We start from the raw sequence: 26748 nt of genomic DNA, 5'->3' as shown, positions 1-26748 counted from the left end.
GCGATGTGTCAGGCTGAGGCTGGGAGGCTGTCCTGCATTCCTGGCTTCCTCTGTGTATGTGGTTGAGGTGGTTGGGATTTGGGGTGGAGATGGGGGTTTGGACCTTTGGTCTCACGTACTTCTGCTCTCCGTTTTAAGGTGTGACCTCTCTGGAGTGTTTTGCCCTGAGAATGGAAGGAGGAGGAGGAGGAAACATGGTTCTTTCATTTCTAAAGGTGATATCACAGGTGAATCAATCGCTTACTTCTGAATTCCTTCCTAAATACCAATTTACCGGCCTAATAACCCTTGTTTGTTTGGAGCCATAAGGGAGTCTGTTGCAGGTCTCTCCCCTGGCTTCTGGTGGATGCTGGCTGTCCTGGGCATTCCTTGGCTTGTGGGTGCCTCACTGCGGTCTCTGCCTTTATCCTCTAATTGTCTTCTCCCTGGGTCTCCTCACACAGTGGTCCCTCAGCACATGTCTGCCACTGTATCCAGATTTCCCCTTCCTAAACCATTGGATTAAGGCCCACCTGAAGCTCGTTTTAACCTGATGACTTCGGCAAAAACCCTATTTTCAAGTAAGGTCACATTCTGAGGTCTTGGGGGTCAGGACTTCCATGTATCGTTTTCGGTGGTGGTTTAGTCACTAAGTCGTGTCTGACTCTTCGTGACCCCATTGACTGTAGCCCACCCAGCTCCTCTGTCCATAGGATTGTCCAGGCAAGAATACTGGAGTGGGTTGCCATTTCCTTCTCCAGGATCTTCCCGACCCAGAGATCAAACCCAGGTCTCCTGCAGTGCACAGATTCTTTACCATCTGAGATACGAGGGAAGCCTATCGTTTTTTGTGCACTATAAATGCACAAGTGGCTCAGTGGTAAAGAACCGCCTGTCAATGCAGGAGCTGCAGGAGATGCGAGTTTGATTCCTGGGTCAGGAAGATCCCCTGGAGGAGGAAATGGCAACCCACTCCAGTATTCTTGCCTGCAGAATCCCATGGATGGAGAACCTGGCAGGTTATAGTCCATGGCGTCGCAAAAGAGTTGGACATGACTGGGAGACTGAGCATGCACACATGAATGCATAACAGCCCGACACAAAAAACTAACAAGGATTCTTCTGGGAGAGAATTTCTTTCTGTTATGGTCATTCATTGTTCAATTTCCTTTTGCTTTTTAAAAAGCATTCATTTATTTGGCTGTGCTGGGTCTTAGTCGTGGCATGCAGGGTCTTTTTTAGCTGCAGCGTGTGAATTCTTAGTCGCAGCATACAGGGTCAAGTACACTGACCAGGGATGGATCCCGGGCCCCTTGCATTGGAACCTGGGAGTTTCAGCCACTGTACCACCAGGGAAGTCCCTGGTTATTCAATTTTCAAGTCCAAATTGATGTGTTTATATCTGCCTTCATTTTCAAAGGACATCTTCATTGGGTATAGAACACGGCCTCAACCAAATGCCCCGTTACTCCACTTTCCAAACCCCACATTCTTACCAGCACCACGTGACCTTCAAAACTTCTGTTTGACTCAGTATCCCAGCAGCTGTTCTCACAAGTTTGGCTCTGTGGTCAGCTATGGACCCAAGGGAAATTTTCATATTAGTGTTTAAGGCTCCCTGTCTAGCACCCTGCCCTCCAAGCCCAGTTGTGTTGAAAGGTCCAAACTCTGGTATCCAATCCCTCCATCCAGCAAGGTCACTGCTCCTTGCCCTGTGGCTCTAGAAATGCCATCAAAGAGAATGTCAGGATGATACATGCTTTTCCTCTGTCAAGGATCACAGCCCTTGAATACGTTGCTTTCCAGTATGTAAAAGTAAGGTACGTTTATTTATCTAGCTTCTCCTGCTCTTTCACAGTGAGAGGGTAACTAAAGCAACTACTCTATCATTGTCGCTGTTGTCCAGTCACTAAAGTCTTGTCTGACTCTGCAACCCCGTGGACTACAGCACGCCAGGCTTCCCTGTCCTTCACCATCTCCTGGAGTTTGCTCAAACTCATGTCCATTGAATCAGTGATGCCATCCAACCATCTTGTCCCCTGTCATCCCCTTCTCCTCCTGCCTTCAATCTTTCCCAGCATCAGGGTCTTTTCTAATGAGCTGGTTCTTCACATCAGGTGGCCAAAGTATTGGAGCCTCAGGATTAGTCCTTCCAATGAAAATTCAGGATTGATTTCCTTTAGGATGGACTGGGTTGATCTTCTTGCTGTCCAAGGGACTCTCAAGAGTCTTCTAGTCTTCTCTAACACCACAATTTGAAAGCATCAATTCTTCGGTGCTCAGTCTTCTTTATGGTCCAACTCTCACATCTGTACTCTCACATCCAATTCTCACATCACTCCATCATGGGTAGAACCAAAGGTGTTGGTTCTTTCATGTAAAGTACAGGTCAAGCTGACTTCCGGAGAAGGCAATGGCACCCCACTCCAGTACTCTTGCCTGGAGAATCCCATGGACGGAGGAGCCTGGTGGGCTGCTGTCCATGTGGTCACAAAGAGTCGGACACAACTGAGCGACTTCCCTTTCACTTTTCACTTTCATGCATTGGAGAAGGAAATGGCAACCCACTCTAGTGTTCTTACCTGGAGAATCCCAGGGACGGCAGAGCCTGGTAGGCTGCCGTCTATGGGGTCGCACAGAGTCAGACACAACTGACATGACTTAGCAGCAGGAGCAGCAAGCTGACTTCATTTTTGAAGGTCTGCCTTGATGCTTTGGCCCATATAATCTCAGTCCTTATCAGTCCACACTCTCTGACACTGATCAAGTGACTGTATTAATTAGGGTCCTCTGGAGAAACAGAACCATCAGGATCTCCAAATTATCTATCTAAATAAATATAATGATTTATGATAAGGCTGAGAATAATGTGATTACAAAGGCAGAGGAGTCCCAAGATCTGCAGTCAACCGGAGATGGGGAAAGCTGATGGTGTAAGTTCCAGGTCTGAAGTCTGGCAGGCTTGAAACTCAAATAGAGTGGTGTTTCAGGAACAGACTGATGTCCTAGTCCAACAGTCAGGACATTGTCCTTATCATCCCACCTGCCTGGGACTCTGACTTGGAGGCCTGCAGTCATAATCCCACAGATGGTAGCTTCACACCACTGACTCCTCAGCCAAACACATACACCAAAGGCATGTTTCTTTAGCTGTTACTTTTCCACGAGGACAGATAATTTTGCCCTCCAAACTCTCTAAGGACAAAGTTTATTTCTTACAGTTTCTGTTGTGTGTGTTCATTCCTTGTTCTGCCTACCTCCCTGTTATGGAAAACTTGAAAGTTGTCTACCAAGGGCCACACAGAAGCATGTATACTTATATAGTATCAACTGTTATTTCAGGAGTCAGTGAAGTTTAGAGACGTGGCTGTGGTCTTTTCTCCAGACCAGTGGGCTCATCTGAGCCCTGAAAAGAGAGAACTGTATCGGGATGTGATGCTGGATACCTGTGATCACCTTGTGTCATTGGGTAAGAAGATCTTTCCTAGTTAGTTTACAATTGCCCAAGGTGGAATTTTTCCTTCCACCTTGGGAATATCTGCAAAGGCCCTAGAAACACTTGGTTGAATTCAACTCGATGTTCCTCAGTAAAGTACTGGTGCTGTGTGACGATAGGAGAGGGCATTATCATTTGGTGATGATGGATTCTTCATATTCTCCATCGTCTTCCAAACCATCACACTTTTTAAAAAAACATCATGTCTCTTAGGCTAGTGTCTGCCTAAGAAATACCTAAAAAAAAAAAAAAAGGAAAAAAGAAAAAACCTAAAAAAAAAAAAACCAACTCCTGAAAGATTTTTGAGGTGATAATGAATCTCATTAGAAGTCTAAGTCAGACTTCTGTAATTACTTCAGCATGGTGAAGATCATTTATTTTTCTTAGGACGCTGGGCTTACAAAGCAGAAGTGATGTCCTCTTTGAGGCAAGGGAAGGAGCCCCGGATGCTGGAGAAAGAGGTGACGAGTGCTCCATGCCCAGGTAATTGACAAGGAACAAACATGTGGAGGCTGTCCCCACTCATACGCCAACTGGTCAGAGTGATCTGGATCCCCAAGGTGACGAGAAGCGAGCTCCCCAAAGAAATCCTATTTTACCCCACATTCGTTCCTCTCCCTGTACCCGCCTTGTTGTATCTCTAGTCTTAGGATACTAAATGGTGTGCTGGTAAAATTTTGAAACTTAAATGACCCCACGAAGGGACAGAAGTATGAATAGCTGAACTGGTCAAATAATTTATCAGTGATTAGAATGGATGGGCTCAGAAGAGTGTCCTGAAAAGCTCCCCCACTTTTTTTCCCAAGAAAGAGTTAGGGAGATTGTCTTCTCTCTATATTCAGATAAAAAGTTAATTAGACACTGAGTAACCCATGAAAAAAGTAATCAAGTTTACCATCTAATTGGAGAGAAATGACAAGCCCATCACAAATAGAAAGTAGAAATTGCCAGAATGCAAGATGACCCAGAAATTTCAGAGAAACTCTAAATTTCAGTGTATAATAGAGAGCATAGCTCACTAACAGACCTCTGAAAGTCAAGGGACAAAAAGTTAAGTTTGCCCAGATGGTGATCTGGGCTTTGGACAGACTTAGAGCTGAGTAAGTTACTGCTGCTGCTGCTGCTAAGTCACTTCAGTCGTGTCCAACTCTGTGCGACCCCATAGATGACAGCCCACTAGGCTCCTCTGTCCCTGGGATTCTCCAGGCAAGAATATTGGAGTGGGTTGCCATTTCCTTCTCCAATGCATGAAAGTGAAAAGTGAAGTCGCTCAGTCGTGCCCAACTCTTAGCGACCCCGTGGACCGGAGCCTACCAGGCTCCTCCGTCCGTGGGATTTTCCAGGCAAGAGTACTGGAGAGGGTGCCATTGCCTTCTCTGGAGTAAGTTACTAAATGCTTCAAAAAATACTAAATGCTTATAAGCTGTAGGCATTTTGGAAAGTGAGCCTGTAATCCAGGAAGAAATTAAAAGGTTTTTATAAGAACTGTTGACTAGAATTCCAAGTAATCCTGGGCTCTCTTTGTTTTTAAAAACTTAGTAGGCTGACCCCCAACTTCTCTCCTACCCCCAGATTATCTGTGCAGATGAGTCATCTTTTGAACTTTCACCTCCATTCCATTAACATGTTGGTCTTTATCCTTTGTCTGGCAAAGTGACAGGAGGGCTAGAAGTTTTAGGTACAGAGAACGGAGCCAATCATATTGTTCAGTTTATAGTCAATAATCACTGTTGATTATTGAGAATTATATTATATGAGAATCCATTCTTTTGTGTTCCCTTCATCTGTAGCCTATGATTTCATTAATCTTCCTGTCCCATGACAACCAGTTTAATATCTTTTCTATGTTGTTTTCTATGCATATTTTATAAAAAATATGCACACCTTTTTTATAAAATACACATCACTGTTTTATATATGGCATTTTAATTTAAATGGCATGCTGTAAAACTTATCATTCCAGTTATCTTTGAGATCTTTACATGTTCAATACACACGTTTTCTTTTATAGTTCAGTGGCTTAACAGTGTTAAGTTTTCCTTAACAGTGGCTAAATCTCTCCAACTCATTCTGATCAAAATCTCATATGTTCCTTTAAGAACCTGTGTAATAATTTCTCTGGGTCACAGGGCATCTCTAAACAATTTCACAAATATTCTCAGATTTTTTTCTGGACATCTGTTAATTGTACAAGCATTAACATCTGTTAATTGTACAAGGTCCTCTTCCTGCATCTTACCAATGCCTGGTAATAATCTGCATTTTAATTGTTCTATTTTGATAGTAAAGTTACCTCCTTGCTTTAATTCTACTTTCTCTAATAGTAAGATGAAGCTCCCATGATATTCTTGCTATCCACTCAGTATTCAGCTTTTCTGAATTGCCTCTTTGCCCATTTCTAATGGTTTTCTCTTTTCTTTGTTGGAAACTGAATTTTCTTTTATGTTCTAGATAATTTTTGCTTGGTTTAAGACATATGAAAACTTCCGCCAATCTGTCATTTGCCTCTTGATTCTGAAGCTTTTCTTGACCAGAAATCCTTCATTTTGATGTAATCGCACCCTTCACATTTTTGAGGTAGCTTTTACTTAATATCTTTTTGTCGTTGTTTAAGAAGCCCATTCCATCCTAGGTAACACACACAGTTTCGTGTTAGCTTTGCGTGCGTGCTCAGTGGCTTCAGTCATGTCTGACTCTTTGTGACCCCCTGGACTATAGCCTGCCAGTCTCCTCTGTCCACAGGATTCTCCAGGCAAGAATACTGGAGTGGGTTGTCATGCCCTCCTCCAGGGGATCTTCCCAAACCAAGGATCGAACCTGCAACTTCTACATTGCAGGCAGATTCTTTTACCACTGAGCCACTGGAGAAGCCCCTTGTTAACTTTTGAGGCTTAAAATTCATACTTACATCTTTAATCTCTCTGGTTTTGAGAGAGAGATTTTTGTACACAGTGTAAGAAATCAATCCGCCCCATTTTTTTCCTGGATAGTGAGCCAGTTTTTATGACACTATCTACCAAGTCATCTATCCTGTCCTCACTGACTTGTGATGCCATCCTTATCACATATAAGGCTTCTGCTTACTCACTCAGTCGTGTCCAACTCTTTGCAACTCCATGGACTGTTGTTCGCCAGGCACCTCTGTCCATGGGATTTTTCAGGCAGGAATACTGGAGTGGGCTGCCTTTTCCTTCTCCAGGGACATATAAGGTGTCTATACAGATAAGTCATCTTCTGAACTTGTTCTTTTATTCCATTAATGTATTTGTCTGTTGTGTGTTAGTACCATACTCTTCCTATTAGTTTCCTAGGGAGTATTCATTCATACTTGGGAGGTATTCCCATTGGTTCTTTTGTCTAAAATCAGTTACCTATCCATGGAATGGATTCTTCCATGATGTTTGTACTGTGTTTTTAATACTTTTACTTTATACTTTAAAACTGAGCCTCCTCCTGCTTTGGTTCTTTCATTAAAACTATTCAACATAACACAGGAAAGGCCAATATTCAAAGTCTCATAAATAACAATTATGACCATAACAAATATACATGACCTAATAGATGTGTGCAAAAATGAATTGTTTTATGAACTAAATTAAGTGGCTATAATATTTTAAATTGTGTGCAGTGTTTTATAATGATTACTCATTTATGAATGATATGGGAAAAGACCATGTTTTTAAAAGAACTGCTTGAAACACAACTAAGTTTACACAAGTGTTATTAATTCAGTCAAATAAACTTTCTCAATAAGGAAAAAAACTCAATAGAATACGAATACCAAGTCTGTAAGTGCATAAGCATTTAAGATTGCTATGCTTCAGATTAACTGACCTCTTTATCATTATTAAACAAACTTACATATTTAGCATATAGGTATGGTCTCTGATTTTTTTTTCATTCCTTTGGTTAAATCCAAATTTCATATGAGAGAAAATGTCTTTTTTTAATTTTGCTTTCATTTTTGAAAGGGTTTTGCTGGGCACGAACTCTGGTCAACAGATTTTTTTTTTTTCTGTTAATACATTAAAGATTTTTTTTTTTTTTTTTTTTTGTTTGCAGTGTTCCAGTGAAGAATCTGATGTACATGTACAGTATCTTTTTCCCCCTCTGGCTGATTCTACAGTTTTCTCTGCATCACTGACTTTGAGCAGTTTGACAATGATGTCTTGGTGTGATTCTCCTTATGTTTCCTATGCTTGACTTCACTGGACTTCTTGGATCTGTGGGTTTATAAGTGTTCAATGGGCTTGGACATTTTTTGGCCATTATTTCTTTAAGTATTTTTCTCTCTGGTCCTTCTTTCTCCATTTCTCATCTCTTTTCAGAGATTCTAGTTGCCCGTATATTAAGCCATTTGAAGTTGGCAAATCTTCTAACATTTTTATCCCTCTTTGGGGACTTATATTAATGGATGGTAATACTTCTCTTTGAATCCTGACTGTTCTAACTTTTGCGTTACATACTCCATTTCTTCAGTCCTTTTCCCTCCGGGTTCTCCAACAAGGTTTCCAACAATGTTGGAAGATGTTCTCACAGAGAGACCCTCCCCCAGTTTGTTGCTCAAAGGAAAGTATTTAAAGTCTAATTACTTTCACAAATTGCTGTATCTCTAGAGAGAAATTTTAAAGGACCTTAATGAAAGTAAAACTTTAATCCTTGCTTAGAATCTCCTGTGGCTGCTTTTAGAGTCTTTAAACGTTTCTGGTTTGGTGATTACAGTGGCAACAAATCATTTGTCAGTTACAAAAAGAAGTATTTCTTTTTTTTTTAAAGAAGTATTTAAAGTTTAAAGAAACTTTTCATTGGATATATGTTGATCACTTAAACTATTCTTGTACTCGGAGAACACTTCTCTCTCATTCCTCTCCTCCTCTTCCAACAATGTTACTGTGTTGTCTTTGTCTTTGGCATACAATGTTTCTGTGCATGTGTATTATTAGGTTGAAATACTGTATTTCCAAACCAGTTTTCACCACTAGATTTCATCTTACGGGGCGATGTCTTATCGTTTAGACATATCACTCATGTGTATCTTTAAACTATTCCTCTGTATTCATACATTTTCTAATAACTTCAGTAGCATTTTAAGATCTAGAATGATAAAGGTAGCAGAAACCCATGCTAGTTCTCCATCATTAATTAACCTTTTTAATAAAAAAATTACTAGCAGTTAATCCATTTTATTTAGATTTCTTTATTACAAAAAAAACCCTGGAAATTTGTCAAACTGGGGGTCATAAGGTTCATAAAGTCTAGAGTGATTAAGATACTGGAAAGTAATGATGAGCTCACACAATGTAAGAACTTGAGTAGGTGTGGGTATACATAAACAATAGGGCTCCTTTTCATTTCTAAGAATCTATGTCTAGAATACATTTCAACAAATTAACAGATGTGTATATATGACTGTTCTTAGTGTTCTCAGAAATAACAAAATAAACAGAACTCAAATATCCAAGTAGAGCACTGGCCCAATCAATAACAACCCTGTCCTGCAGTAAAATATTAAATATTAATACAATGGATAGACCAGGTTCATATTTACTCACAGAGAGACCCTCCCCCAGTTTGTTGCTCAAAGGTAAGTATTTAAAGTCTAATTACTTTCACAAATTGCTGTATCTCTAGAGAGAAATTTTAAAGGACCTTAATGAAAGTAAAACTTTAATCCTTGCTTAGAATCTCCCGTGGCTGCTTTCAGAGTCTTTAAACGTTTCTGGTTTGGTGATTACAGTGGCAACAAATCATTTTTCAGTTACAAAAAGAAGTATTTCTTTTTTTTTTAAGAAGTATTTAAAGTTTAAAGAAACTTTTCATTGGATATATGTTGATCACTTAAACTATTCTTGTACTCGGAGAACACTTCTCTCTCATTCCTCTCCTGGTAAACTTCAGCCTCTCGTCCCACTCCTCCCGAGTCCCCAGTTGCTGAACCCTTCTGTCCCCGCTCCACCACTAGCAGTCTCATTTGCTGTGATGCCTGGTTTTAATTTTATTTTTCTCCTGCTGTCTTCCCACTAGCATGTCAACCAGCATTGGTGGATTATCATGCCCTTTATGAATCTATGAGTACCTTCAGGCAGAACCCTCACCAAGCAAAGTATCGAGAACTTTCTGTTTTTGTCCAACGTTATGAATGTGACGACTGCAGCATGGCGTTTAGTTGTAGCTCACAACTTGCTGAACACCAGCGAATTCACCAGGTAGAGAAAGCCCCCGGAGATGATGAAGAGACAAAGGCCTTCCGGCATCGCGCATCGTTTCCAAGGCGCCAAAGAATCGATACTCTGGATACACACCTTGAATGTGACCAGTGTGGCAAAACCTTTAACAGAGCTTCAAAGTTCATTCAACATCAGAGCACACACAGCGGACTGAAACCACACAAGTGTGACGTGTGTCAGAGGGCCTTCCGGTTTCTTTCATCCCTGATTACTCATCAGAGATTTCATGCTGGCCAGAGACCACAGCTGACTCAGCATCAAAGAACTCCCACACAAAAGAAACTCTTTGTCTGTAGGTTTTGTGGAAGGGCCTTTCACAGTTTCTCAGAAAAAATTCAACACCAAAAAACTCATACTAGAAAGAAATATTACACATGTAATCACTGCAAAAAGGACTTCAACCCATATTCACAGTTTCTCTTACATCAAAGAGTTCACTCTGGAGAGAGACCCTACAAATGTAATGATTGTGAAAAATCCTTTAAAAGCCAATCGAATCTTAACAAACATCAGAAAATTCATACTGGAGAGAAGCCCTTTTCATGTAATGAATGTGAGAAGACCTTTACCCAGCTCGTAGATCTTAAGCGTCATAAACAAATCCACACTGGGGAGAAACTTTACAGCTGTGATAATTGTAAAAAGACCTTTGTCCGTTTTTCAGATCTAACACGACATCGAAGAACCCATACTGGAGAGAGACCCTACAAGTGTAATGTTTGTGAAAAAACCTTTAAACATCAGTCAAATGTTATTAGACACCAGAAAAGTCATTCTAAAGAGAGGCCAAAGACGCCCTTTTCATGCGATGGATGTGAAAAGACCTTTCGCTATTACTCTGACCTTAACCGACATAAAAAAATTCATACTGAAGAGAAACCTTATAAATGTAGTGAATGTCAAAAGGCTTTTAACCATAGTTCAAATCTTAGTAAGCACATGAAAATCCATACTGGAGAGAAGCCCTTTGTATGTGACCAATGTGGAAAAGCGTTCAGTCTAAATTCGAAACTGTCTCGACATCTGCAAACTCATGATAAAAAGAAACCCTGACTGTAGAAGAGGCAGGGAGGCATTTAGAAATCACTTACCTTTTACTAGAAATCGAAAATCTAAACCAAAGAGATCAACGTGGAAAGGGTGTTAGCCAAAGTCCAATTCTTCTGCATGAATTCATCCTGTGTGGAATATTTTAGAAATTTAAATACAAGTTGACGAAACGGGGAGATGCGATCAGAGACATATTTTCTGTATTTCACTGACTCAGTTCTTTGAGCAAAAGCAGCTAAACGTGCCCAAGCAAAATTTGAACCTGAAAACAGCAGTTGCTGTGATGGGAAGTAGACTCATAGGCAGCTTGAGGGTGGAGTAAAAAGAACAGACTCACTTTGCTGATTGTTCATTATGTATTTTCACTGGATGAGTAAAATCCTAGTTTTAACAGAGGTGGCTCTCTATTTTGTGTGGAGGGGATACAACTCTGATCTAGGCGTAAGTCAGGACCACAAAAGCCATTTCTTTGGAATTAAAACTTCAGAGAAGAAGAAACGTTGCCAGTGGACAATGAAAACAAAAGGTGGGTCATTATTTAAAAACCTAAAAGAAAGTTAAGAGGGAAGACATGAGAAATTTAAAGGTGGTGGGTCACTGGGCTACAAGACAATGTTTCTGCTCCTTGTCTAGATGGATAGAATTCATAGACATCCAGCTTCCTGGAGCAGTTGGCACCATTATTGAATGTATCCAGAGAACCAAGAGGAGACGGAGAGATGGCAACAATTCTATGACTTAGATTCATGACTTAGAGAATCCATAGTAGTGTTATTCAAAATAAGTTGATTTCCTGTGTTCCCTGATAAGTAAGTCACAAGTTTTCTAGGGCCTGCTAACACTGGTGGGAAATGTTGCATACATTCAAGTCTTGTGTCAGAAATCTACACTTTTCTGAATCAGTTCCCATAATCATTGGTGGCAGCTTAGCCCTGTTCAGTCAAGTGGGGTTGGGAGTAGTTGAACACGTCTCTTTAGGACTGCTCTCAAGCCATAGAAATTGATGGAAAACATTCAGTTTCTTCTTTGTGGGTCGTTCTCTCATCTTTCTGACCTCTGCTTTCCCAGATATTAGAGTATTATAGTGGCTGCCACATGGCTAAATTGTTGTGTAATCATTGGAGGCAGCTCCTCATCCCATGTTCATTCCTTATGTGCTTTTTTTTAAATCTCTAAGAAAGGGTATGGACATAAGCTCACTTTTTGCAAATAACCTATAAAATTATGTGTCTGTTGAGTTATATATACAATGAAAATGCAACTGAATAAGTTTAAAAGATGAGTATAAAATAAATGTGATCAATGCAATTATGAAAATGTAAAATGGTTACTGGGGTGAGGGAAAAATGGGGCAGTTACTCCTTTGGTCTTTAAAATTCTGGTTTAGAGTCAACCTAAATGGAAACTATTCTATGTGTTTAAAATATATTAAGAATTTCCAACATGGCTCTTAACTCTGGAGTCTATATTATAAGGAAGAAAGAAAAAAGCTTAACAGAACAGCTTGTTCTAAAAAGTCTAGTATTCCAAATTTGCTAACAGACTCAATAGAAACCTAGATTCCAATAAATGTCTTTTTGTTGAGGGGGCAGGGCTTTCCTGGTGGCTCAGAGGTTAAAGCATCTGCCTGCAATGTGGGAGACCTGGGTTCGATCCCTGGAGAGGGAAATGGCAACTTTTTTTTTATATCTGTTGCCATGATTCCTGGGAATAACCACTATAAATCCTAAGTCTCTAATTACATGAAAAAGGAAAAAGTTAGAAAATAAAAACAGGAAATAGCCATTATGCAAAAGTTAGGCCATTCAAGACATTCCCATTGGAAAGTTTCAGCTAAAAAAATTTCCTATTGGATTTTAACATTAAAACCACATAAGATATTTCTGTTTAAGAAAATAATAAGAGTTGTTGGTATGATAAATGGAGAGAGAGCTAGAAATGCTTGTATGGAGATTTAAAATGTCATCTAAACACTAACTTAGTGTGTACAACTTTTTCTTTTTGCTTTTAATAGTGAATTCCTTATTTAAATTGAGTTTTCACGGTCACACATTTGAGGACAGAATCCAACAGGGTGTTGACGTGAGCTACCCCCTGGCCCCCGACGAAAGATACACTAAGTCTTAACCCCTGCGTGCAGGAAAAACTCAGTTCTCCTGTGTTCTCCTTTACTCTTACACTACCACCACACTGACACTCCTTGCACCAGATATGTGGGGGGGTTTCCCACACCAAGCCATTCTGTGATATTGCTTGGGGGTCATAATTCAACCCAATTCTGACTACCTGAGGATTGTGTCAGACTAAGGTTAAGGGCCCAAGTCCCAAAAGACTGCCCCTCATCCCTAACTTCAAATCCCAAGTTTAGGTGGTCACCTGCTTTGGTAGGTTGGCTCTAAATCAGAAGTTCCTCTGACCGTACCCCACTCCCTGCTAGAGTTTGCCTGAGCAATTCACAGAACTTGCTTGAGCAAGTTGCTAGAGCAACTCAGGTGAACAGCTTATTGTAAAAGGAAATTAGGGATACGGACAAACATTCAGATGGAAGAGATGTGTGGGGCAAGGTACGTGGGAAGGGGTCTGGGGTTTCTGGGCCTGTCATTCACCCAGCAACTCCACTTGGAAGCTCTCCAAACCCCATTCTGTTGGGATTTTTATGGAGGCAGCATCATCAAGCAGGCATGATCTATCCATGACCAACTCCATTCCTCAAACCTCTTGAGGTCCACTCCAAAATGTGGGAAGTAAATCCCTAAACAACTTACCTGGGATTTGTTCATCTTCGAAGAAGAGAACCAAGAATGATGACATCAAAGCTGATAAGAAAGAATGAAGAATGGAATCATGAGACAGCTAACACAGCAGCTCTTACTATTATTTACCAAGAAAATGGCCCTTTGATCCACCTGGTCCAAGAAGCACAGGAAATAACACAGTGAGGGAATATCCACTTGTCAGAATTCTGAAATGATCACGTAGAACTTTTTATACTGAGAAAATGTAAGTAGTGGGCTTGCTTCCCTGGTGGCTTGGCGGTAAAGAATCTGCCTGCCAATGCAGGAGACTCAAGTTTGATCCCTGGGTCAGGAAGATCCCCTGGAGAAGGAAATGGCAACCCACTCCAGTATTCTTGCCTGGGAAATCCCATGGACAGAGGAGTCTGGTGGGCTACAGTCCATGGGTAGAAAAAGAGTCAGAGGCGACTTAGCAACCAAAGAACAAATGTAAGCGATGGTTTTCTATGGAATGAATCCTCACGAAGTGTCTTTTTCTCTTTAACACATCTGCACCTTCCTTTCCCCTACCATTGCAATGCACATTTTTTCTTCTGAAAGCTGAACTGAGGCTTTCATGAATCACAATGATCATTCAATGGTCTTCGAATATGGTGTGATCACCCAGGTTTTGCTCACCCTGGAGAGGAAAATTCTGGCCCCCAAACTCTTCTTTCAGGGATTCTTCTGTTTCTGCCTTAAAATCCTAGGGAGAGGTTTCAGTTTAGAAATATGTTTTTCCAGGCGTGATTTCTGTCCTTGGGGCCTCCTGCTTTTTCCTTCACTGGGATGGTTTTGTTTCTACGTGGGCATAGCAGCCACATTTCCATCAGCTGGACTCTGCATTTGGACTCCCAGTGTTGAAGTGCCTGGTCAGCTGGACCTTTTCTAAAGTCCAATTAAGACTGCAGAGTGAAAAAAGCTGCAGGAGGCAGAACGAGCCTAGAAGCCTCGATTATACCTTGTTACCTAAGGAAAATAGGTCCAATGCTGTGATTATCAAAATACATAGTACAATTGCTTCCTAGGGCACACAGAAGGCAAGTCATCATGCCAGAAAAAAAAACCAATGAGGGTAGGCAGGGGGGAATATATATTACAAAGATCATGCATGTGTGCTAGGTTGCTTCAGTCATGTCCGACTCTTTACCACCCCATGGACTCCTGCCAGGCTCCTCTGTCCACGGGATTCTCTAGGCAAGAATACTGGAGTGGGTTGCCATGCCCTCCTGCAGGGGATCTTCCTGACCCAGGGATTGAGCCTGCATCTCCTGCATTGGCAGGTGCGTTCTTTACCACCAGTGCCACCTGGAAAGCCCCACAAAGAAAGCCCCACAATGAGACTGGGAGTAAAACAGACCTCACTAAAACAGATTTTTAAACAGTTTTAAAATTTACTCATTTACCAGGGAATAAATCACTTTAGCTCTCTGTAAACGAAGTTATAAAATGTGCTCCTAAAGGTGCGGTAATGCCAACTTCATAGCCTGGTTGGGTGGACTGAGTGAGACATCTAAAAATCTTTGTAACGTTGATTGCAAGGGATACAAGTCCGGAGTGTATTGTATTCTGGCTTGCTCCCTGCAATGTACTTTTTTTTTTTAAACTGCACCAGGAGGCATATGGGCTCTTAAGTTCCCTGACCAGAGATCCAACTCAAGCCCCCTGTGGTGGAAGTGTGGAGTCTTAACTCCTGGACTGCCAGGGAAGTCCCATGGGCTTGATTTTTACAAATGCTATCTCGTTTTACCTCAGAACAACCCAATGAGGCAAATATTATTCCTAGGCTCACTTTTCAGATGAGAAAACATGATGAATGTGAATAAGATGCCCTGGGAAGCAGTGCTGTACTGTGACAGGACCTGGTCTAAACACAAACACCGTGCTCTTAAAACCTCATGCAGCACAGCAGACATCAGCCCGGCCCCCCAGCCCCCTGAAATCTTTTCCGGTCAAATCTGCTCCCTGGCCATTCCCGCCAACTGAAGCTCACAATTTTTCTTCCAATATATGCACAGTATAAAATAACTAATACAATGATTCTAACATTTGTTTCTATAATAAACATTCCTTCCCTTCCCTGCTGTTCTCCACTACTCTTCAACCCAGCCCAACAGGCTGCAGATCTAAGTTGCATCAGTGGAACTCTGGGGACAAGATTTTAGCGATTTGTTGTTTAGTGGTTCAGTTGTGTCGGACTCCCTGCGACCCCATGGACTGCAGCACATAGGGCTTCCTTGTCCATCATCAGCTCCTGGAGTTTGCTCAAACGTATGTCCATTGAGTCGGTGATGCCATCCAACCATCTCATCCTCTGTCACTGCCCCCTTCTCCTCTTGCCCTCTTTAGCCATGTACAAACCTTGCACCTTCACAAAGAACCTTCTTTTTTAAAAGGGGGGCTGCAGGGAGCGCCCGTCATGAGGCCTGCAAGTCAGGAGCTCTGCCCTCTGTCGCCTTGCCCTCGACCATCCGGGAACCCACCTCAGGGAAGGGATGCGGGCAGAGAGTGCGTCCACTCTCCGCGGGCCAAGGCCAGCTCCGCCCAGCCCTTCGCCCCCGGCCCCAAGGGCTCGGAGCTCCCTGCCAACCCTTTAACTTGCGGGTGCACCCGCTTCGCCCAGGTGACCGCGGAAGGGCGGGTTCCGGACGCTGCAGGACTCTTTCCCCGGAACAGCCTACAGAATTGGAACGCGGACTCGGCAGAAAACTGGAAAGCACGGTAGGTAGCGCACTGGCAATGGCACATGCGCAGAAGAGGCCGCCGGGCCGTCCTCCCCAGGGTTCCCCAAGGGACCGTCCACGCTTTTCCGGACTACATTCTCCATAAGGCTCCGCGGCCGCCGCCCACAGCGGGGCTCCTTAGAGGAGCTTCTGCTGTCATTACCCGGCTTGGGTGATTGCCTGGAACCATTAATACAAAAAGAGTGCATATGAACTTCATCGAAGACTACAGACGAGAAGTGAAGATGACAGACTATGAAATGTCCCCCCAAATGCAAATGACTCCCCAGGCCTTATCTTTCTCTTAAACTTGTAGGAACACCAGAAGGGCTTCCCAGGTGGCGCTACTGGTAAAGAATCCGCCTGCCAATGTAGGAGACATAAGAGATGCGGGTTCAATTCCTCTATCCGGAAGATCCCCCGGAGGAGGGCATGGCAACGCACTCCTGTATTCTTTTCTGGAGAATCCAATGGACAGAGGAGCCTGGTGGGCTAGCTCAATAGGGTCGCACAGAGTCAGACACGGCTGAAACGACTTAGCATTAGCAGAAACACTAGAGGCTGATAGTCCCTTATTCTTCCTGCTGTTGTTCCCATTCAACATCAGAAAATGCACTGGGGAATATGCCCAGTGAGCATTTCACATGTGAGAAAGCCTTCTACCTTAGCCTGGATCTCAAAGGGGAGCAATCAGAAAAATGTGTGTTGCATGGTTGCCTGGCTTAGTGGTTTGGAAAGAGTAGGATTGAAGGAGTGAGTGCAGATAAGAATATTAGAGGAAAAAGAAGGAATTTATGGCGCTGGGCAGAAACTGTGAAGATCTTTGTGTTTGTATTAGTTTTCTATGACTATGTAACAAAGTGTTAACGACCAGGGTTCTTGGTCTCCTTAATCAATAGGAATTGATAAGAAGCCAGACAAGAAATTCAGGCAAGGCTTTATTGGGGCCTCTGCTGCAGCAGTGGGGAGTGAAGGCAGAGGGCACAGGTTAGATTCCTAGTCGGGGAGCTAGAAGTCCACATTCCTCTCAGCCAAAAAGCCAGACTATAACAGCAAGAGAAATATTGTAACAAATTCAATAAAGACTTTTAAAATTGTCCACACATAATATTTTTTAAAGAAATAAAGCATAAGACAAATCTATTAAGCATAATTCTGGTTTTTTTTTACATATACACGTTTAGATAAAGTTATGTACATTAAATACATATGATTGTGTAAATTTAGATAAAATTTAGAAAGATACTGCAAGAATGAGGGGGAAACAGGGAAAGGGGCTGGGGTCTTGAGTTCTATAGCTTCCTAGGTCTCCAACTCCAAGCCTCAGTCCTGTCATCACAGAGCTCAGGGACTGGTCCTCGGAAGTGATGATTAGTCAGGGAGTCTAGCGGGAGGGGAGGGGAGAAGTAGGGGAAGCGTGGGAGAGGAGGGTAGATGGCCGGAGGGAAGACAGGAAAGAGAAGAAACCAATAAAAAGGCAGACGCGCAAGAAGATATTGGATAATGCAGTTTCCACTGTGGCCACTAGGTGGAGGTATCATCACAGATCAGTGGCCATTGAGGGCAGGTGAACTTCGTTGCCCGGGTAGAAGGCTGCCGCTGCTGTTAATCTGCGTCGACTCCTCTGTAGTTGATATCCATTATTGTTAGTTGTTTCGCTTTTGTTTGGTCCTCCTGACATCTATACCACTTTTTCCTGATAACAAGCACTTCCATTTTTCTTTGGGGAACAACCCTATTCCCATTAAGGTCTACCATACACTCACATAGGCTGTGCACTGAACAACCTCATGGGATCTGTCCATTTTAGACTGCTGGGTGGTGCCCACTGGAACCAAGCAGTGCTCAGCCTGCACAACTGTCAGTGTCAGCCATTGAATGATGGTCCAGTAAGCTACCCATCCTACTTCTGGTCTAGGTGGAGTGGATTCATTCTGATATGGATGCCATGAAGTCACTGCCCAATTAATTCCTGCCATGTGGATCCCTGGAGTTATCCTGGTTACGATTCTTTCCAGCTCCAACCAATTCCTTTCTGATTTCATTAGGCAGAGATACTTTCTGTTGCCAACAAAGAACAACAAGTCACAATCTGGACCTCAAATCTTCCTCAAACTGGAAGCCAGATCTCAGCAATGGGTCTTGAGTATTAGGATTAAAACTTGTTTTTATTCATTATCTATTCATTTGTTGCTCAGCTGGTAAAGAATCCACCCGCAATGGGGGAGACTTGGGTTCTATCCCTGGGTTGCAAGGATCCCCTGGAGAAAGGGAAAGGCTACCCACTCCAGTATTCTGGCCTGGAGAATTCCATGGACTGTATAGTCCATGGAGTCATAAAGAGTCAGACATGATTGAGCAACTTTCATTTTCATTCATTCATTTATTCATGTAATAAATATTTGGGAGCACCTCTTAGATTTGTATATTTATTGAACTGGGAAACTGTTTTACTAAATACACAAATCTAGGCTGTCTGTGATATAAATAGTGATCCCTAGGGTGGTGCAGTGCACAGCTTGTGCACCTCTCCCGAACAGCCCTGGACACCACTCTCTCCTCCAATACCCATGTCTCCTCAAATGCATGGAGACCCCTTCACCTCAATAGGGGTAAATGGGGGGGTCTCGACGTGAAGTGGCAGGATCCCCTTCCTGTCTGGACATCACGTCCCCTGGTTTCTTCTAAGAGCCCAGTCTGCCCTGGGAACAGTCTCTGATGACCCTGTTGTAAACAGGGCTGGCCTCCTGGGGCGGGGGCTTGGGCCGGGCCACGTGGCACTGAAACAGTCCATGGAAGGCCTCCCGGAAACGCTGGGACATGAGGGCATAGACGATGGGGTTGATGGCGCTGTTCACGTAGATGCAAAGGCGGCAGAAGAGAAGGAAGCCGAGGTTGAGGTAGGACGGGCTCAGGAAGGAATTCACCACCACCAGGGCGCGGTAGGGCAGCCACAGCAGAGCGAAAAGGACCACCACAACAGCCAGCATCTTGGTGATCTGCCGAGTAAGACAGGAAAACAAGAAATTCAAGGGTGCCCAGGGAGAATCCTGGCTTCCAGGGTGCTCTGTAACACAAGAGTGTCCGGGCCTGGCCAATCTGTGATTGCACGCACGTCCTCACTTCAACTCCATCCTCACCGAGAAAACTGCTCTGCATCCTTCTCTGCTCTGCTCAAGGCTTCAGAAACCTCCCAGCTCCAATCCACCTCCAAAGCCTTTGAATGGGCGGCTCCCACATACTGGAAGCAAATTCACTCATCCACTGAGCTTCAGGACACGGTACTGCTGCCATCATAGGTGGACACCAGAACTGAAGGCGTTCATGCCAGTAAAGAATGTACAATAGTGCCAGGCACATGAGAGATGCTTTTGTGGGTTTATTGTGGGTTTACTGCTGCTGCTGCTACTAACATAACCTCTATACCACTATTGCAACTGTGTGAGGTTCAGAGCGGGCACAGCTGGGTTAGAATCCTTGCTCCACCGCAAACCAGTTGTTTGGCCTCGGACTGTCCCTCTCTCCAGTGGCTTCTCCCCAACAGACCCAGCCACACGCTTCCTTCCGGCTCTTTCACTCACCCTGCCCCCTCCCTTCTGACTCTTCTTCCTGCCTTTGCTCTTGGCCACCTGTTTGCCTCTCCCTGCTCCCTCCTCTTCACTTCCTGAATCTTCAGATCTCCGCAGCACTTCCCTCAAAGCACAGACTAAATGAAGCCTCCAAGAGGAGTGCACACTGGAAGGTGTTTCAAAAGATGCAGTTTCTAAATTCTGGAATGAAATCGCCACAAGGGGGCGTCTGTCGAGGGAGCTAATACTGCGGAGGCTAACAGCGCACACGAGCCCCGGACCCCGGAGTCCTCAGTGATCTCTCCAGAGACCAAAACACGGCGGCAAACGTTATGAGCTTCAACTGCTCAAATAGTCTTTAATGAGCTTAATGAGCTGCAACTGCTCAAATAGTCCTGTCACCGGTTCTGCGACCAGCAAACCCTGGACACATTCAATCAGCTCTGGGGAACAGGGGAGAGACAACTTTCTCATCAAGCTACCCTGGTTTTCCAGCGTAGGATTACTTCTTAGAGTCTGTGAGTTTAGTTCCTCTCCTAAGAGGCTTGGCTCTGGCTGAGTCAATAAATTCATGTTATATAATATTCTCCAGGAACCATGAAAAATCACACAAATTCCCTAGAAGGTCTTGACTTCTGACTGTACCAAATTCAGATCCTGTTCCATTCTATTTTATGTTCACTTGGGTGAGAAATACCAGCAGGGTGGTGGGCTCTGGAGCCAGGTTTCAAATCTTGGTTCTGTCATTTACCAACTCTGTGACCTTGGGCAGCCCTTCTGTGACCCAGTTTCCTCTGAGATGATGACATATGATACATCATGGAGTTGGTGTAAAAACTCAACGTTATAAAAATAAAACATAAATGCCCCAACAAAACAATAGCAATAGGTACCATATATCGAACACTTACTATATGTCAGATTTATATTTACTACCATCCATTGAGGTAGATAGACACTATAATTATTTTTTTATTTTCCAGTGGAGGAAATCAAGTCTCAGCAAGGTGAAGTGACTTACCCAAAGCCACACAGCAAGACATCAGCAAAGCTAGGGGCCAGAACCTAGGTCTAGAATACTCTTTTCGCTTCTAGAAGTTTCGCCTACAGCATAGATCAGGCAGGATTTTGATCCCAGTCCTTCCAGGTTGAGCCTGAGAGCAGTAACAGTAGTAAATAAGTGGGAGGGCAGGAGTTGCATTTGTCTGGAACCTAAACTTTCTATTTCAGACCTGCTCAGCCCGTGTCCTGCCACCTTCTCTCTAAAAACTACTTTGATCTAAGTTGTCTGCAAGCAGGATGGGCCAAAGGGGCTTTTGGACGCAGCTGGAAGAGCCTCCCAACAGTGTGCCCATCCCAAGAGGCAGGGAGATGGTACAGATGGTTCTTGCCTGGCTCAGGAGTGATTCAGCCAGGACGAGGTGCCTCTGCCTCCCACATGAGCTGTGGGTCAGGGTGGAAGGCTGAAGATAAAGACCGGCTGGACCCAGAGAGCGCTCCTCCCACCTCCATTCCTGGAAACCCCGTGGTATGATGAAACTGCTGGAACAGGGGTGAGGATACAGGGATGGGCAGTTGGGTTCCTGCTCCCAGGTCCCCTTTTGTGTCACCTTGGTCACTCCCTTGTCCCCTCTGCCTGTTGCCTTGTCTGTAAATTCAGGTAGTAAACCTCCCAAACAGGAGTGATTTCAGGAACCATCAGATAATCAGGCACACAGCAAGCGCTCAGTAAATGCTGGATTCCTCCCCAGGATCCTTTCTCCTCTTGTGCTTTCAGACTGTCCACTGAAGCAGCTTTAGCACCAGAGGGTGTGGAATTGTCTTGGAAAGTCACTTCACCTCTCTGAGCCTCACTTTCCTCATCAGTAGAAGAAGGGGAATAACGGGTATGGTGGAGGGACTCACTGAGGAAGTATAATAATAAACCAACGTGAATTTAGCCTTTAGGGTCGGACTCTTCACGACCCCATGGACTGTAGCCTGCCAGGCTCTCCTGTCCATGGGATTTTCCAGGCAAGAATACTGGACTGGGTTGCCATTTCCTTCTCTACGGGATCTTCCCGACCCAGGGATTGAACCTGGGTCTCCTGGACTGCAGGCAGACTCTTTACTATCTGAGCCACGAGGAAAGCCCAAATTTGTGACATCAACTCTAAATGAATTATTCCATTTCTGTGGGCACTCCAAAGTGCTCCACATTGCCCTTATCTCGTACAACAGGAGAGGAAACAGGCTCAGAAAGGCAGAAGTGATCTCTCCCAAAACAAGCCCAATAAGTGTCACGACCTGGATTTGAGCTTGACTCCAGAGGGCTTCCCTGGTGGCTCAGACGGTAAAGAATCTGCCTGCAACGCAGGAAACCTGGATTCCATCCCTGGGCGGGAAAGACCCCCGCCCTGGAGAAGGGAGTGGCTACCCACTCCAGTCTTCTTGCCTAAAGAATTTGGACAGAGGCGCCTGGTGGGTTACAGTCCACGGGGTCGCAAAATCAGACACGACTGAGCCACTAATCCGTTCACTACATTTTTGACTCCAGAAGGGGCCAAGGTGCCATCCACCAATCTGCTGCAGGCTCATTACAGGGGTCTGAAAGAGCGGGGGAGGAGGGCCCTACCTGCTTCCGGGAATGGAAGGCACCCCTCCTGCCGTTAGAAGACAAGCGCCCTTGGCCAGCGGGGCCGCCCTGGTGCACGGAGCCCGACCGTCCGGGGTCGCCAGGAGGCAGCGGCCCCGCGAAGAGGACGCGCGCTATTAGCGCGTAGCACACGGTGGCCAAGCCGAGGGGCAGCGCGTAGAAGAGCGTGAAGTCCAGGAAGTAGACAGGCAGGTAAAGAGAGCGCGACACGCGGTAGCCGCACTGCACCTGCACGCCGTCGGCGTACGCGGTCTCGCGCGTGTCCACCAGGAAGAGCCAGAGCACACAGTAGGCGCCGGTGCCCAGCCATACCAGCGCCGCGATGCGCTTGGCGCGCGCCGCCGTACACAGAGCCTGGGCGCTCAGAGGGCGGCAGATGGCGAGGTAGCGCTCCATTGTGAACGCGGTGATGGAGCCCGTGGACGCGTTGATGCCCACGTACTGCAGGTAGGTGATGCCCAGGCAGCCGGCGTGGCCGAAGATCCAAACCCGGGCGGAGGCCGCCTCGGTCACAGCGGCCACTCCAGCCGCCAGGAGCACCAGCAGGTCCGCGGTGGCCAGGCTCACCAGGTAACAGTTGGTGGACGTGACCATGTGGCGGCTCCGGACCACCACCAGGACCACCATGGCGTTGCCCACCACACCCACGGCGCACACGAGGGGCACCAGGGTCAAGGTCACTGCCTGGACAGTCAGTGGGGGGCGGGGCATGAAGCCCGGAACCGAGGAGTTTGCGCTGTCAGAGTGCTCGGCGGGCTTCTCCATGTGCCTCGGTCCGCGCTGCCCCGCGAAGGCAGCAGCGAGTTGGGAACGACTCCCAGGTGCAAAGGTGTCCTGGGAGAATCTCCCTGAAGGAAGCTGCGCGTCCCGGGGAGGAGGGGCGGGTCTCGCTGCTGTCTCCAGCTTAACTGGTTTTTCCGACTCCAGGCAGGGTCTCACTGCCACTGTGACGCTGGAAACTCGGAGGCATCAGGAATTAGGCTTGTGCTGCCCAGTTGGCGCGATCGCTCCCGGGGTGGGTTGACTGCAGCAGAGCATTCTGGATTGTAGGGTCGCGCTCTAGCAGGGGACCGGGCACCCGAATGCCGCTTCCTTCAGGACCAGCTGCTGGAGCGCTCAGTTCCTACCTTTCCACTCCAGTTCTGGAGGCTCAGGACTCTAGACTCGGGGATCCAGTCGATGAAGCTCGGTGCGCGGACTGACCGATCCTTTGCGTTTCTAACCTCTTCTCTCGGCTCTGCACGACCCCCGCAGGCAGGCTCCTCTACTGTTCCCTTGTCCTCTCCACTGATGCCACTTGGCTCATTCCGGTTGCCCCAGCCCGGCACCAGTTCTTTCCACCAGCTCCTGGCACCGCATGAGGTCAGATAGAGGACGCAGGGTGCGGTGGGGAACGGAAGTTGAAAAAGGAGCGGTGCGCCCTGCTCGCGCGTCCCTACCCTGGGCTTTGCTTCCTCCCTTCTTTCTCTACGGGAGCATCTCCTCTGGACCTGGAGGTGGGCGGCGGGGTAGGGGAGGAGTCGGAGACCCTCTGGCTTCCCAACACAGTTCCGGGATCCTATCCTGCTCTCCCTAGCAGAAACCTCAGCCCTAATCCTGACAAATGGGGATCAGAGACCCAGAGCTGCGGGAAAGGAAAGCTACTTGCTCCTCTGGGCTTGGGCTGCTCCTGTCTCCTCCTAAACGTCTCATCTCCTTGTCACCTTTTCACTTTCTCTTGCTTGTGAACCAGTGAAGTTGCTCAGTCGTGTCCAACTCTTTGCGATCCCATGGACTGTAGCCTACCAGGCTCCTGCATTCATGGAATTTTCCAGGCAAGAGTACTGGAGTAGGTTGCCATTTCATTCTCTTGCTTACTTTTCCCAATTTTCTTTCCTTCCTCCTGAAGCTGACCTGTACATTCTTGGAGGGTGCCCCGCCCCACAAGAATCTCTCCCGTCTAGACGGTACCACTCACAGGGCACAAACCTGTTAGGAATCTTAAGCTCTGTTCCTGCTGCCGAAAAGATGCTTAAGGGTAGTTGAATGAATGAAAGGACTTGCCTCTTCATTAGAGGAAGCTCCTTGAAGGTGGGACCACACTAAGCTCCATAAGAGGCATAGAGGCTGCTTCCAGGGAGCCTAGCTTCCTGCCTGCACCTCGCAGATGCTGACGGTTGTTGCCCTGACGCTCCGTCGATTATGCGCTCTAAAAAGTATTTGTTCATCTGTGAAATGGAATAATAATGATAGAACCCATCTCGGAGTGTCTGTGGGAAGCTCACATGATTGATGTGGGGAAATCCGTGTGAAACACTTAGCTGTGCTTGACTTGGCAAGGGGCGAATATATGGGTAGTTACAGTTCTCTCTCTGTCTATCCATCTATCTATCATCCATCTATCTATCGCTCTATCCCTCTCCTCCCCCTTCTTCCTCCCCTTCTTCTCTGAAGAGCTTGCTCTGTCTACAAATCTGATAAATGGACGAAGAAAGAATGAGAGGGAACTTGCCAGGGGAGTATTCTGGGAGCACCAGCCAAGATTCCATTGTCCCCATTTTCAGTCTTTATCACAAATGATGACTAATGTGTATGAAACACTGGGTATTGCCTGGCGATGCTCTGTGTGCTTTACAAATATGTAATTCTATACTCCCTGTGTCCTATGGGACAAGTATTATTAGATCCCCACTCTGCCCTGTTCAAATTTCTGACACATAATCCATGAGCTTTATAACATGGGTGGTTGTTAGATAATGGTAACAGAACACAAGTGAATCAAACTGTCCTCAATTATCAGAAAGCAAAGACTATCAAAGTGGGAAGGGAAACCCATTCAGTAATTTTACACATGTGCACCGATGGTCTTCTGTTGTGTTAGGGACTGAGCTGGGTTGTCGTTATGAATAGTCAACTTAGAATTAGGCAAAGTGGCTTGATTGCTCCCATTTAACAGATGTGGAAACAGGGTTTTAGAGAGATGAAGTGATCTACTTGGTGTTAATTGACAGTAGAGATAAAGTAGGTGTTGGAACCAGATCTATCTGGTTCTAAACCTTCCACCAGACCCTGCCCTTTTGAAGGCATTTCAGTTAGGGGGCCACTGTGAACACAGAAGACTCAGTCCCTGGCTCCCTAGCGCTTACAGTGTAGTAAGGGAGGAAGACAGTAAGCAAACAGATAATTACACTTGTCAGAAGAGTTTTGAAGATACTACAGCAGTGTGAGTTGGAGAGCCATAGTTTTTTTCTTTTTATTTTAGGTTGTGACCACACCATGTACAAGTGGGATCTCAGTTCCACAACCAGTGACTGAACCCTCACCCCCTGCATTGGAAGCACAGAGTCCTGGTCACTAGACCATCAGGGAAGTCACGGTAATGCATGCCCAAGAAAGTGACATTTAAGCAGAGTTCCTGGTCATTCTATTTGTCCATCATCAATTCTATCCCAAACAATTCTAAGTTACTAGTTTTCTTTTCACCCAGTATCCACAGAAAATAAATTTTGTATAGTATCTCAGTATACCTTACACTCACACACACACGAGCTGAAACGATTTTTACAAAATTATGCTTGGGCTTACTATGAGCAACGTGTGCTGGTATTTTCTATTCTATTTTATTTTTAGAAAGACTGGTTGCCATCTGTTAATTCGGTTCCTGATCCACGTTTTGTGACTCATGTTTTTGAAAAACATTTCAGCCAGTCTTGCTAGTCCCATCTCCCTTCCCAGTGCTCAGGGTGGAAAGAAGCAAGAGACTAATTCTAGTTAATGAATCATGAAGAAATCTTGCTGGTGGGGGGAGCTCTGGGGAGGTTATATTCTTATATAACCAGCTCTAGTGGAAGGGAGGGGTCGGGCAGAGAAAGAGAGAGGGAGAGACAGGAGGGGAGAGAGACAGGGAGAGAGTGGAGGGGAGAGAGACAGGGAAGGGGGGAGGGAAGACTCTAGGAGAGTCATGGGAGGGACACACCAGGGCATCTGCGGTCCGATGGTGGTGATGGTGTTACAAGAGGGAGCCTTCTTCCTCTCGCTCCTGTTTATTGCTGCATGAAGAACCTCTGATCTGAGACCTGAGCACAGGTAGGTGGTCTTGGTGTTTCACAGACTGCTCCCACCCTCCTTGGCTTCCTTCAGATCAACAGGGAAGAGACAAGAGCCCCTGAGAGCTGATGCTGCAGAGTCGCCCAGTCCTTGACCCGAGATTGGAACCCAGTACTTGAACTCATGTCTAGGATCACCTTGGCATTTCCAGGTGGGCACGGAGAAGGCAATGGCACCCCACTCCAGTACTCTTGCCTGGAAAATCCCAT

The 26748-nt window shown here is 45.2% G+C and overlaps 2 protein-coding genes across 2 annotated transcripts; one reads left to right on the top strand and one right to left on the bottom strand.

Moving 5' to 3' along the window:
* Window positions 1–130: 130 nt before the first annotated feature.
* LOC138990514 (putative zinc finger protein 840) lies at window positions 131–11954 on the top strand. The gene is made up of 4 exons (XM_070382059.1): window positions 131–227; window positions 3322–3448; window positions 3863–3958; window positions 9500–11954. Exons 1-4 carry the CDS (start codon window positions 171–173, stop codon window positions 10753–10755), a joined length of 1536 nt encoding a protein of 511 aa, XP_070238160.1. The 5' UTR covers window positions 131–170; the 3' UTR covers window positions 10756–11954.
* Window positions 11955–18737: 6783 nt separating this feature from the next.
* On the bottom strand, window positions 18738–23330 carry LOC102281153 (thyrotropin-releasing hormone receptor-like). Its single transcript, XM_005897581.2, has 2 exons — window positions 22433–23330; window positions 18738–19248 (listed from the first exon to the last, which is right to left on the bottom strand). The coding sequence occupies exons 1-2, from the start codon at window positions 23216–23218 to the stop codon at window positions 18934–18936; spliced, it is 1101 nt and encodes a 366-aa protein (XP_005897643.2). The 5' UTR covers window positions 23219–23330; the 3' UTR covers window positions 18738–18933.
* Between the last annotated feature and the right edge of the window lie 3418 nt (window positions 23331–26748).

The sequence above is a fragment of the Bos mutus genome, chromosome 13 (genome assembly GCF_027580195.1).
Source record: "Bos mutus isolate GX-2022 chromosome 13, NWIPB_WYAK_1.1, whole genome shotgun sequence".
Lineage (NCBI taxonomy): Eukaryota > Metazoa > Chordata > Mammalia > Artiodactyla > Bovidae > Bos > Bos mutus.
This window is presented reverse-complemented; position numbering and strand designations above follow the sequence as displayed.

Excerpts from the sequence above, each read along its gene's own strand:
- LOC138990514 (XM_070382059.1), top strand. The coding sequence starts at position 171 with ATGGAAGGAGGAGGAGGAGGAAACATGGTTCTTTCATTTCTAAAGGTG. Across the intron at positions 3,449-3,862 it reads TGATCACCTTGTGTCATTGG|GACGCTGGGCTTACAAAGCA; the intron begins GTAAGAAGATCT and ends TATTTTTCTTAG. Across the intron at positions 3,959-9,499 it reads GACGAGTGCTCCATGCCCAG|CATGTCAACCAGCATTGGTG; the intron begins GTAATTGACAAG and ends TCTTCCCACTAG.
- LOC102281153 (XM_005897581.2), bottom strand. The coding sequence starts at position 23,218 with ATGGAGAAGCCCGCCGAGCACTCTGACAGCGCAAACTCCTCGGTTCCG. Across the intron at positions 19,249-22,432 it reads CCTTCCATTCCCGGAAGCAG|ATCACCAAGATGCTGGCTGT; the intron begins GTAGGGCCCTCC and ends CTTACTCGGCAG.